We start from the raw sequence: 13,684 nt of genomic DNA, 5'->3' as shown, positions 1-13,684 counted from the left end.
GGTGTGGTGGGGGAACAAATCCTTCATCTAAATATGCATCTGCTTGCAAGCAGAATAACCATTTCAAAGGTAAGTTTGTTTTCTTGTCTTTTTTTTGTTTCCTGGCATTATACTCCTACCTTTTTAAATAGATGAGATTTAACTTTAAATCAATGTGTATCCTCTTTCTGTATAATAGAACCTAATGAAACAACAAGGGTCAAGAACACCACAGGAAAACCCATGGAATCAATAAACCTGGATTTCTAGAGGCTCACGGAGACTGACCCAACAGTCAGGGAGCCTGCATAGATCTAACCTAGGTCCTCTGCATATGTACAATAGTTGTTTACCTTTGTATTTTGTGGGACTCCTAACAGGGAGTATGGCTGATTCTGATGCTTTTGCTTGCTTTTGGGACCCTTGTTCTAACTGGGTCACGTAATAGTCAAAACACCAAATGCACTAAACAAAGGATAGTAAAAGCAGTATGGAAAAAAGGTTAAGTAAAATATAAAGGTGGACCTATCAGAATTACCTCAGATTTTTCACTAGAGACTCTATGAGCCAGACGATCCTGGGCAGATGTCATACAGACCCTAAAAGAACACAAATGCCAGCCCAGGCTACTAAACCCAGCAAAATACTCAGTTACCACAGATGGCCTCTCTAACTATGGCAGTCTCCTGTCTGGCATTCATCGCAGAATATCATTAGTAATCATTTCTTTACTTTTATTATTCTATTGGATATTTTCTTTATTTACATTTCTATTTATTATTATTATTATTATTATTATTATTATTATTATTATTATTATTACCTGGCGTGTTTTGTTTTATCCTAGGTCTTTGGGCCATCCAGCCTGTTATTTCTGGTCCTCCCGGCAGTGATGTCAGTTGGCTCCCTCACATGGCATGGGTCTCAAGATGAACCACTCCCATAATTTTGGTACAACCTTCACCTTAGCACATCATGCTGGCAGGACAAAATGCAGGTTGAAGGTTTTGCAGCTGAGTTATTTCATCTTCTTTGTTGGCTTTGTCAACTATATTTTTTCTCAATCTTAAGGTCTTCTCTACAAATTATATCTATATATTTTTAACTTATAGATGTCTATATTTAAATTACTAACACTTCAAGAATAGAACAGCAATCTTACAACAGTACACACTTCTATTCCTTTACTTTAAATATCTTCACTATTATTTGTAATTTTACTTTTGGATACTATAAATTCCTCATTTTTTTTTTTGTATAACAGTACTGTATCTTTTAAGAAAAAGAAAACAGTTACCTACCCAAGCAGCTGCCAGTTTGGTGCCATGCATGGCTGTTTTTTTTGATTGGACTTCAAACATTTCAACATGTTCTAATGAAAATATTTGTTATTTTTATATTTTTGAGCTTTGCTTTAGACTGCAGTTAAGTTCTTGGAAACAGTTTGATATCTTTGCCTCTTCTAGGATCTGTTTCATCTGAAGCAATAATTCTAAATTATGGAGGCTATTCTACCCTATGCTCCCTCTCCCTATTCCCGGTCAATTATGATAGTTTACATTCTAACAATTAAAAAATGTTACTGCTAACTCTCTGAAGTAGATTAATCTTTAGCCAAAGAAAGCCTCCTCTTACATATGGTAAAAGATGACTCCTTGCAGACCTTTGTTCAGCAAATTCTCCTTTAGAAAAGGCCTTATGTTTTAGATCTTTCTTTCTTTCTTTTTTTTTTTTTTTAAGATTTATTTATTTATTTATTTATTTATTTATTTTATTATATGTAAGTACACTGTAGCTGTCTTCAGACACTCCAGAAGAGGGAGTCAGATCTTGTTACGGATGGTTGTGAGCCACCATATGGTTGCTGGGATTTGAACTCAGGACCTTCAGAAGAGCAGTCAGGTGCTCTTACCTGCTGAGCCATCTCACCAGCCCCGTTTTAGATCTTTCTATACTCAAAACTGGTTTTCTTCAAGTCAAATAACGCAATGGCTTTCCCTATATTCCCTTCCTTGAACCACAGCATGGGAATACTCAAAATTAAGAGTTATCATTACTCCTGTTTGCTGTTTTTCAGCCATTATTGAACTTTGTTCTATGATTCTGACTCTCCTTACTTGGAAATCAGGAAATATGTCACCTGCTTGTGGTTTGAGGCAAAGGGGCAATACAGTCACTCTATCTTGTCTGCAGGCATAATTCTTGAACAATTGCTTATGTAAAAGAAAGCCAACTCAGCTAAATTAAGAGTACAAATAACGCCAGCTGGGCGTGGTGGTGCACGCCTTTAATCCCAGCACTTGGGAGGCAGAGGCAGGCAGATTTCTGAGTTTGAGGCCAGCCTGGTCTACAAAGTGAAGTTCCAGGACAGCCAGGGCTATACAGAGAAACCCTGTCTCGAAAAACCAGAGTACAAATAACACAGGAAAGAGCTAGACTCTTCTCAAGAACAGACTGAGGCTCTAGAAAACAGTAACATAAGCCTAACTTAATTTTAGACTCACTAGAGAGTATGGACTCATACATTTCTCCTGATCACCTTCATTCCTCTTCAATTACTATACCCACTGAACTAACGTATGCTTCTCTCAATACTGTAGGTTTAATGGCGTATCTACTGGGAAGAGTGCAGATATTTTGTTTCTTAAGTATACAGGCCTTCAGACTGAACAGAAAAATACCTCAATGACTCTTTATCTTGCTTTCGAAGAGACTCTGAACTATATAAGTCTAAGCCTAAAGTCTCACTACAATGGGGCTTCCTTAGGAGAATTTGAATGTAATATACATTTGTAGGCAGAAAATAAATTGCAACCATTTTAAAATGGTCACACAGGTTTTCACATTTCTCCTATCAAAAGCAAGATTATGTTTTTTTTTTTTTTTTTTTTTTTTTTGAGGCTGGGTCTCTATGCAGTCCAGGCTCTCCTGGAACTGACTATGTAGAGCAGAATAACCTTGAATTCAAGGGAAACTGCCTGCCTGCCTTCCAATTGCTGGGATTAAAGGCTTCTAGTACCATGATCAGCCCTACAACTCTTCTTAAATTTAGGTAGGTCAAGTTTGACAAACATAATATAGAAATGTCACATTTCATCACCATCTGGGTATCTCTGGCTCACCCCACTTCTTACAGCTTTCATTGGAATAGCTGTTCTGGGGGAGTTTTAAGGAAGAGGGGAAATCCAACTATCCTGAAGCTATCACGTAAAGATATCAGAAGATCCCCAGCTGTTCCTCAGTCTGTAAGTGACAAACCTTACAGAAAAAAAAAAAAAAAAAACAGTTGCCATTGTAACATTCAAATGATATATATGGAAACATTGACAAGCTGACATTAAAATAAACGTAATGAGTTATTCTGCGGCACCCTTCATCTAGGCATTAACAAAACGTAATAATTCGTTTTTTTAAAAGCATGTTAAAAAGACTATAATTCATATTTTATAAAACCAAGCTTTTCTCAAGATCAAATGTTGTTGAGAACAATAAAATTTAAGTACCTTTAATCAAGTTGGAACAACAGCACATCCCCTGGACATTTACATTAATATTTGAGACATTACAATCCCAATACAGTGATTTGGTTACAGACTTTAGATTTACATGAACTACAAACAACTGAAAATTGTGTTATTTCCAACAATTGTTTTTATGATTACCAAAATTCAGACTATTTCAAGGTCTAGAACAAACAAGTTTGTATTTATGAATATTTTCCTTATCATTTAATCCTTTAATCCTTTTCTTTAAACCAAGATAATGCATAGTGATACTATATGCTACTAGTAAAGAAACTCTTCCATGAAACTATGAAAATAAACTTCAATTAGTACTGAATACATCCAGTCTTGTTTAAAAAGAACAAAAGAAGCTAGGTGGTAGACTCTACCTGGAAGCAGACCCACTTTCCCCTGTAGCTTTGCTAGACCTCTAGAAACAAGTCCTTCTCTAGAGTAACTGAGTAATTTGGTACATCTAGAAGTAGACACAGAATGAAATGTGAGCCGATAATATTGATACAGTTGCTCTTACTCCATGGTCACCCAAACCACATTTCCAGGAATCATTAGGAACAAAACAGCTTGACCTAACATGGGTGTCAGTGACTAGAGTGGCCAACTGCTGCTGCTGCTTTCCCTACAGCCCAAGGAACAGTTGTTTGTAAATATAATAGCCATAAACTGAATGGGCTCAGCATAGAAAATGAAACATAACCTACACTTAAGAGCTTTTACTTTTGGTGACATCATATGGTTTCCACCACTGAGCAAACTGCAATGTTTTCTTTCTCTGGTCCTCAAAGCTTTCTCGGATCCTCTTCCTCCATAGACTAGGTTCTAGATCCAGCATACCACCAATGATTTCCTTTTAAAAAGAAAGAAAGAAAAAGATATATGTGTATACACACATACACACACACACACACACACACACACACACACAAAATGCAATAAAAGTGGACCTACTCATTTATCATGCCATTAAATATAATATTAAGTAGTTCTTTGTGACAATGTATAAATATTTCATATTAGTTTCAAACAAAATAAACCTTATTTTCAATCTTAGCTGCAAACTTTGTGAGTCTTTGTGGTGTCTTCTGGGAAGCAATTGGTCAACTTGGTTGTTCATTAGTATATCTATAAAATTAGTAGCAAAAGGGAGGAAGAAAATGAAATTTAACTTTTGTGGTCATAAAGATAACTAATATTTCAATGACAAGCTCATAAGGAATGTGGTAAGAACCAGAATAAAGTGTCATCTGTACATTGGGAAAGGAGAACTAGCAAAGCAGATTTTTAAGGCATTTAAAACCAACCAACCAACCAATAAATAATACATGATTGGGTAAGTCAGAAAAGGGCACCATCTGTCATTAAGAAAGTACTCTGTGAATGTCCTCAGAAGAAACTGGACACATTCAGATTTAGTGGTTCCTGGCATCAATCCATATAAACAACAGAGTCTGAGAAAGAGTAGTTTATGTGTCTGTGTGAAACCATCTCTACAACACTGACTGCATGTGCAGTCCCTTATTTTGAATGAGTCCATTTCTTAACTCTCCTCTTGTCTGAGCCACTGCTTGGGCAGCAGGTCAAAGAAGGATCCAAGTATTTCATAAAAAGCATGCTCTGACACAGAGGGAAAACAACCATTCAATCTTAAAATTCTATCAAATAAACCACAATACATGATTAATATTTGAAGAGGAGGCAATTCTCCTAATGAAAATTTAAAAACAAAACAATGGGGTAGTGATATCCTTTTCTCTGAAGCAAAAATTTAAAACTATGACTCCAGAGCTAAAGAACATTTAGAAAGCCCTAGTGAATAATAGGATTTTTCACAGAAGTGAAAAAAAAAAGGTTTTGTTTGGTTTGGTTGGTTACTTCTACAGAAACAAAAATTCAAAACAAACAAACAAAAAGCAAAAAACAAGGGCTGGAGATGCAACTTCATGGAGTGGTAGAGTATGTGCCTGACATGCATGAAGCTATTAGTCTGATCTACAAGACTACATAAGAATAGGCTTAGGGGTACACTCCTGGAAACTCAGCACTCAGGATGTGAAGGCAGCTCAAAAACATCTTCAGCTAAGTGGTAGGAACTTTAGGGATAGCATTTGAAATGTAAATGAAGAAAATAATAATAAATTAAAAAAATTAAAAAAAAAAAGATAAGAATGGGTTATGTTAGAACTTATAAGCAATAATTCAAAGATGCATACGACTTTGGAATCTGGTTACTCATTAAAGATGTCAGCACAGTACGTTCTGGATCAAAACCCTTAGATCTGTGCTTCCTCTCAGGACATTATATTCATTGTAGAAGATGATCTCATGCAGATGACAGTGTAGTGGAAGAGAAAGCAGCATAGGTAATTGTGAACTCTTAGCAAAGATTATTGAAGCTCCAGGCACAAAAAGAGTAGTATGAGAGAAGGCCTGAACTAGGCCCAAATTCATTTTGCCAATTTCAAATGGTAAATTAATTTCATTCTAGTGACTGACACGAACTTATAGATACTTAGTAAAAAGTCCTCTAATTTAAGGAATATACTCTTAGGAAGGCATTTTTGTTTGTTTTTTGTTTTTCCTCCCTGAAAGAAAGTAATGGCAATCAAATGACTGGGACTTTCATATATATCCAGAACCTACCTGTGTGAAATTAGTCATTTTTTTTTCCCCTAGATTGTAGCTTAACTATAAACGAAAAACTGAAAGTATTTTCTGCACTAGCCATAACTTGTGGTATCTGGTTCTCTCACTCAGCACATAACCCTAGGCAAATTACACAACGTTTCTGTAGTTTAGATTTTTCCTACCTGTACAACAAGTATTTATGACAAAATCTACACAGCAGAGTTACTGTGAGTACTAGATGACTGCTTAGGAGAGTAGACAGGCATACTGCAAGCCCTTAATAAGTGTTAACAATCGTCATCATTTTTCAGGACAAAGCTGCCTGAATCCAAAGGAAAATATTACAGTTACTGAGCACACTGCCAAAAATGTTTGGTTCCACAATGATGTCTCTGACTCTATCATAAATATTCTATATTCTGGTTTATCTTTATTGTTTCTTCCTAATTCATACCCTCCCTACTTATATAGGGAAAAACTTATCAATTTCTGGTATCAAACTTTTAATTTTCTTTCACAAGGAAGTATTAACGTTATACCCCAAGGTTTTATCAAATTTGTGATTATACCTTTCCAAAGTAATGAGGAAATTTGTACTGATCTTCAATGATGTGGGCAAAACCTCCCTGAAGGCCAAAGTTGACAGCAAAGTAAGGCAATCCTCTGGGCACCTAAGTAAACACACAGATCACACATGAAATGGGAGAGCTATGCTTAACTTCCTGCTCTGATTCTCTGACATGAGAAAAATAATCACCTGCCAGAATAATGCACATGACAAAATTCCAATGACCTAACCTTCCAAGGAAAAGAATTTATTCTGACAGCCTTTCATCCAGCCAGACCTTCACCAAGTCTATTACTTCACAAACAAAGTAAATACTTTCCTGTTCTTGGAGATAATAGGAAAAAGGCATTCAAATATTTTATACAGCTAAGGGATAATTTTTCTAAGATTACAGAAATGAACATATGTTTTTCCATATTTTACTTAGGAAGAGGAAGCTTGATTATATATATGGCTGTGTTTACAGATATATAAAATCTTCACTATTAAAAAATTATCTTCTTTATTATAAAATTATTTATCTGACTGGTAAAATAAATATAACAGTATTTAGCTTACCAACCTAATTTTATAATCTGGTATCCTTTCTCCCTCCCTTTCTACACACACCCACACTCACACCCACACCCCCCCACACACACACGTAAATGCCCCCACACTTAAACATACCCATTCACAGACACAAAGAAACACACATAGAGACATGCGGAAGGGAAGGGAGTTTTAATCTCCACACTGGTTGAAAAGAGCTATATTTTTTTACTTTATTTTTATTAAATAGATTTTGTATCTTTGTACATTTTTCTTCTAAGTTCCCAGTTCTATCATTAGAAATTATTCAGGTTAGTCAATATACAGTAAGTTTCCTCTCTAACACCACCACATGATCAGCACTGACTCATCTGAATACAGACTCACATATTCCTAACTACACATATTTGATTTTGAGTACTTAGGAAAGAACAACTTTGGAGTATGCAGTACTGTATGAGAAGAACAGAGACGTCATCTCGAATCATTATAAATCACATATAATTAGAACCAATACAAAGCATGAACTTAAAAAAAAAAAATCAGTCTCCAAGTTAGTATAAACATAAAAATGTTATTTTATGCATTTATATTTTCTATGTTCTGTATTTTAAAGAGAGTCATTATGTATGACCATAGCAATCAAGAAAAAAAACATAAGGTAAAAATACAGAACACCCAGACAAGGTTCTAAATTTCTGATTTTTATGATTATGAAAAGTCAGACAATTTGTAACATTTGAGTCTCAGGAGAAACATAAAGCATTCTGAGGTTTGCTAGAAATATCCAAGAGAATGACTTATGTGCAAGTCCTCAGCTAAAATTTTACCTTATAGGTACAAAAATGCTTTGTGCAAAGCGGTCCAGTGACAAAAGGAAAGAAGGTTCCAGCCGGGCCTGGTGGCGCAGGCCTTTAATCCCAGCACTCGGGAGGCAGAGGCAGGCGGATTTCTCAGTTCGAGGCCAGCCTGGTCTACCAAGTGAGTACCAGGACAGCCAGAGCTATACAGAGAAACCCTGTCTCGAAAAACCAAAAAAAAAAAGAAAGAAGGTTCCATTGTATGCTGTACCACCAAATTAGGTAACCAGGCATGCAGCATGCAATACTTTGAGAAAAAAAACTTGAAGAAATGCACAGTGACAGCACTATTTCTTTTTCTTTCTAGTATACCCTGAATATGTCAAAGCCCTGAATATGCTATCTTCCATGGCAAAGGGGGCATTAAAGGTGTAAACAAGCTAAATGTCTTGAAATGAAATTGTGATGCTGTGTTATTCACATGAGATAAATGTAATCATGTGTTGCAGTAAATATTAAAAAAGAATCCACCAACTCTCAGCGCTCCTGGTTTTCTCAGTCTGATAACTCCCCAGAGGAGCCAGACCAGCACGCTTTTTGTGCTCCTGCCACTAGCAATTCTCTCCAGCTATCCCCTCAGCGTCTGGCTTACTTGTCCCTGGAACCACTAGTTCCCTCTCCACCATAAACTCCTGTAATCAACAGTCCCACATTCCAGTAACCAAGTAAATCAAAATTCTTGAAGCTTATAATTAACCAGATTGATGTAGCAATAAATTCTCAATTTACAAGATGTCAATAAAACAATTTCAGAAGTAATTGATAATGATAAAAGGTTATTTTAACCTTATGATATCATAACTACCCGTGGCTGGTTAAAGCCACGATGGTTCACGTCCGCCTCCATCTTGGCCTTCTCCTTCTCCCCCAAATGCTCTCTGTCTCTGTAACTCTTAGCTCTGCCTTCCTTATCCCTGTCCAATCACAGGCCTCCTGCTGCCCTAATATTTTAGTGATTGGACAGGGAAAATCATGTCACAATCTTGAGGATACTTATAAGAGCTTAGGAGGTCTGAGTTATAAACACTGACATGTATGTAACTCTTCATTTTGAAGGCAGAGGAGGGTCACAAGTCATAGATTCAGGTAGCTTCCATCAATTGAGAAGATAAAGGCATCCACTCATCTTGAGAGCTGATGTCAGGGGCCTACAGTCACTCTGGAGGCTAAAGTAGGAAAGACTTGGTTACAGACAGCTCAAACCTGGCTTGGAAGAACAATGAACATGTACTTAGGGAAAAAAAAATGAGGGTGGTGAGTTAGCTCAGTGGGAATTGTCCTACATGCAGAGCCCCAGGTTCAGTCCCAGTTCATTAAAAAAACAAAACAAAAGAACACCTCATCTCTACAGTTTGATGTGAGATAACTGTGCAGCATTTTAAGCCATTGTCTTTGCAACAAAGAAGACTAATACATATACCAACACTCAGTACCACTGGGGTTCTTGCCAAGATGGTAAATAGAGTCACAACATTACTATAAATAACAGCTGCTGTCATAACTTCTCCTTTATATCATCTTTAATGCTCCAGTAAGTGGGGCCTGTAGTACTGCTGTTACAAGTGTGGCCTGATAGATATGGCAATAGCACACACATCATATCTGTATTTGTGCATATTTGTAATTGTTAGCACTCTCCTTTTCCCACTTTGTCCATCATAAGGAAAACTGCTGGAGCTCTAGTATCACACTTTAACAGTATGCACAGAAATAGAGTCTGACCTCCAAGTTCCAGAAGGTAAGCAAGGGCAAATGGCAAAAGCCTATATTGTTTCAGGAGGTAGTTGTATTCCTCTAACCAACAACTTGAAGGAAGGTTTCCCAAGCCTGGCACTGGGGTTTTGTTAGATAGAGCATGGCTTATAAAACAGTGTATTGCCCCTATACCTTTTCAAATGTTCCTAATGTTATCTCTCCTCCTTCCCAATCACCCTGTATTATGCTTTCTCACTTATACCCAGTTAAAAGTCATAGTCCCCATTACCCTTTTCATAGCACCTGCCTCCTGCAATCCTCTTCTCCAGAGCTCCTTCGTACCTCATCCTCCATTGGTCCCTACTAGTTTACTGGCTTCTTCAGATACCTCAGGTTATCCACTCAAATCTAAAGTTTCAGAACTAAGACTGACAAGTAAAAGAGAACAAGCAATATTCAGACGTGGAGGAACTAAACTATACTTGAAACTGGAAAGCTCCTTGCTGAAGACTGGTTCTCACAGTACAGGAAGGGATTATGCAGGCTGCCAAAGTGGAGGAGCGGTCCATACTTCCACCAAGCTGTAAAGCTTATAAACTCTAGCAATGATGAAATTGGTAAGATGTTCCCAATGGTATAAGAGTGGTAATTCTATCTTGATAGTAATGAAAGCTAAGCTGTCTAATGGGACTTACGGCCAACACAATAGTAGGAAATTCATTCTGATTCTACAAACCTAGCCAACTACTCATGGCTAGAGAAGTCACAGACCTGAGGGCAGAACCTACTACTGTCATTGTCCTAACCCAATATGGTTATCTGTGTTCTACATACTTATGAGTACAGAAACGTATAGCTACCACCTCTCATAAAGAAGTTTCTCTTTTGCAATAGACAGGGACTATTACAGAGATCCACAACTGGTCAAAAATGCAGAAAATAAGGAAGGATCTGAATTCCAACTGATACATCTACAATGCAAATCCTATACCTAAGGCTCAAGGAAAGTCACTAGAGAGAGGGCAAAACATTTTAAGAGCCAGGGGCTCAGGATACCTGTTGCCATATAGTGTCACCTAGGAACCCAACAATTCTCACAGTACGGTTACCTGAACAAGAACAGCATGACAAGACCAACTGACATGCAAACATGGAGGAAATCTTGCCATGCTTCAACAAAGATAAAGAGTTACAAGTGGCCAATAGACATTAAGATGCGTCAAACAAACCACTCCATTTAGAAGACCAGTTCTAGCATGCAGGCTGAATTGAGAGCCTGTGTTATACTAAGCTCCATAAAGACAACCATCTTCTTTATTCTGATCTACTCTGTTCTGGATAGCCCTGGTGCTATTTTGAGGCTAACTTACCTTCCCCAAGAGGGGTTGCCTGGGACAAGGAGTGAATCATGCATTCAGGACTTCAAGTGGCCCTTCTAATGAAAAAAAAAACAATCACTGGGCGAGTAGGTGGAACTTCTGGGTTGGACAGAGGGACACCAAAAGGGGAAAAGAATAGTGGGCTGGAGGACAGGAGCATGGAGGCGGAGACACCATTTCAGGTGGCAGATCTGTTTGGATCCACTACTGGAGAATTTAACTTAGAATGGCTTATAATTAGGATGTTAGTTGTTTCACCCAGTGATTGAGTTACCATTGATTCTGAACTAAGTTTGTGTGGTGTTTTCCTTCACACAGTGGCTCAACTGGGCTCCAGAGAGAAAGGTATGGCAGTAAAGCATGTGTTTGGAAGAAGTGCATCCCAAAAGGCTGTGGGAATGTGGGGCTGGCATGGTTGTGACCAGCCAGTGGGAAATTAGCAAGTCAGGTGGTGTGATTTCAGAGCACCTGGTCAGAGAGTTTGCCAAAGATGAGAACAAGACCAACTGGTGCCTTGCTGGCATTAGCACAGATTGAATTTTTTAATACTTCTTCTTCTTCTTTTTTTTTTTTTTAAGATTTATTTATTTATCTGTAAGGACATTGTAGCTGTCTTCAGACACTCCAGAAGAGGGAGTCAGATCTCATTATGGATGGTTGCAAGACACCATGTGGTTGCTGGGATTTGAACTCAAGACCATCAGAAGAGCAGTCAGTGCTCTTAACCACTGAGCCATCTCACCAGTCCACACTACTACACCCAGTGTATACCGAAAAAGAGCTGCTAAACATTAGGCATGCAATAAAGACTTATAGAATGAGTTAATTTTAAAAGAAAATTCAAAAGAAATCTATATGCCTATTAATTTTTGCTGGGCGAAATTTAATCCCAGTACTTGGGAGGCAAAGGCAGGAAAATTTCTGAGTTTGAGGCCAGCCCGGTCTACAGAGTAATTTCCAGGACAACCAAGGCTACACAGAGAAACCTTGTCTCAAAAAAAAAAAAAAAAAAAAAAAAAATCAAAAAAAAATTCTATTCTGTTAAAATTCTATTTCTTCAAAAGAATAGTCAGTATTTACTATATTGCATCAAAAAGTGAACCTGCAAGTCAAAACTTATATATCCTTGAGCAAATTTCCAAAGTAGTAGTAGTAAATACATAATCTAACCAACTACTATGTTCTAAGAATATACCAGGAAACTTCTATGTAGAAAAATAAATTTGGGGCAATGGAAATGGCTTATTGAGTCCTTGCCATACAAGTGGAAAGAGCTGAGTCAGGATCCCCGGAACCCAATACAACTTGATGTAACCTTACAAGTCCATAATCTCAGAATTCCTGTGTCAAGACTGAATACAAAAACAAGAAAATCCCTGAAGGCTTGTGTGACCTATAGTAGCATATAAGACACCCTGTCACAAACACAGTAGAAGGTAAGGACATGGACATGTATACACACACACACACACACACACACACTTTTCTTCTTAAATGAAGGGGTAAGAAAGGGAGGGGAGGGACAGAAAAATGGGGAGGTATCCCAAATTTAAAATAAAGCCCACATAAAAATTGTTTCCTTCGTTGTAATACCGATGACAAAAATGCCCTTCTCCTGAGATGCTCAAGGCAGAAAATAGGGGCCACCACATCTGATTTAGGGATTAATAGGGCAAGGTTTGAGGACCAGAATATTTATTTATACAAATAAACTGCCTTACAAATAAATAAGCATTTTATAAGCCAGAGAAAATGAAAATACTTTCTTCTCAATGTATATTTTACCTTTAATAAATCAGCCAAAAAGCCTAATTCTAAAACAAGAGGTGGGCATTCAAAAAAATTTTCAAAACTACATTAATTTCTTATATTAGTAAAACTTAATACTCACAGACTTTCTAATATCTTTTGAAGACAAATCAATCAACTTCTTATTCATAGACCATTCTTCATCAGATTCCATTATGGCTTTCTAAGAAACAACCAATTGAAAAATGAAAAAACTCAATAGAATAGCAAATACAAAGAAACTGGTTCTTGTTTTGTTTCTTAGGTGAATGCTGGGTACAGTGCACAGGATACACTGTTGTTATGAATGGGTGAAAGCCTTAATTAGAAGACCTAAACCTAGAACTACTTAACTTGTAAATGCCTGACTTTTAATCAGAGAAAATATTCTTTTACTAATTATTAACTCTATAGATCAGTTCAATTTCATGTGACAAAATGTGGTCCTTGAGAAAATTAAGCAATTTAAGATAGAGCATTCTCTATGAATATAACATTTCAATCTTTTTATACTCAGAGAAACCTACTCAAATAAATTCATTTAATTTTACTATTCTTCTTCCATACATCAAAAGACTGTATATGATTTGTGGCTACCAAAAAATATTTCAGACCCTACCACAAGGGAGTAAACATGTAAAGAAAAATTACTCTTGAAACTAAAGGCTAGATCTTTGCTGCGGTGCACTGCCAGGGAGAGAGCGGACTGGAGAGGGGACCCGCAGCTGGACCCGATCG

The 13,684-nt window shown here is 37.2% G+C and overlaps 1 protein-coding gene across 3 annotated transcripts in view; it reads right to left on the bottom strand.

Annotated features, from left to right (window-relative positions):
• Positions 1-776: 776 nt before the first annotated feature.
• Positions 777-13,684, bottom strand: part of Cwf19l2 (CWF19 like cell cycle control factor 2) — a 73,321-nt gene continuing 60,413 nt past the window's right edge. For 2 of the 3 annotated variants that reach the window (XM_021206823.2, XM_029543322.1), the window contains 3 exons: positions 13,050-13,130; positions 6,695-6,796; positions 2,319-4,347 (listed from right to left, as the gene is read on the bottom strand). In XM_021206823.2, the coding sequence (XP_021062482.1) occupies positions 4,204-4,347; positions 6,695-6,796; positions 13,050-13,130 (327 nt within the window). In that variant the 3' untranslated portion in view covers positions 2,319-4,203. Of the gene's footprint in view, positions 958-2,318; positions 4,348-6,694; positions 6,797-13,049; positions 13,131-13,684 lie in introns of those variants that run through there. The other variant, XM_029543321.1, reaches the window with a different exon arrangement.

Source organism: Mus pahari, chromosome 10 (assembly GCF_900095145.1).
Source record: "Mus pahari chromosome 10, PAHARI_EIJ_v1.1, whole genome shotgun sequence".
Taxonomy (NCBI): domain Eukaryota; kingdom Metazoa; phylum Chordata; class Mammalia; order Rodentia; family Muridae; genus Mus; species Mus pahari.
The sequence above is the reverse complement of the archived record's forward strand: the minus strand, read 5'-3'. Positions and strand labels throughout refer to the sequence as shown.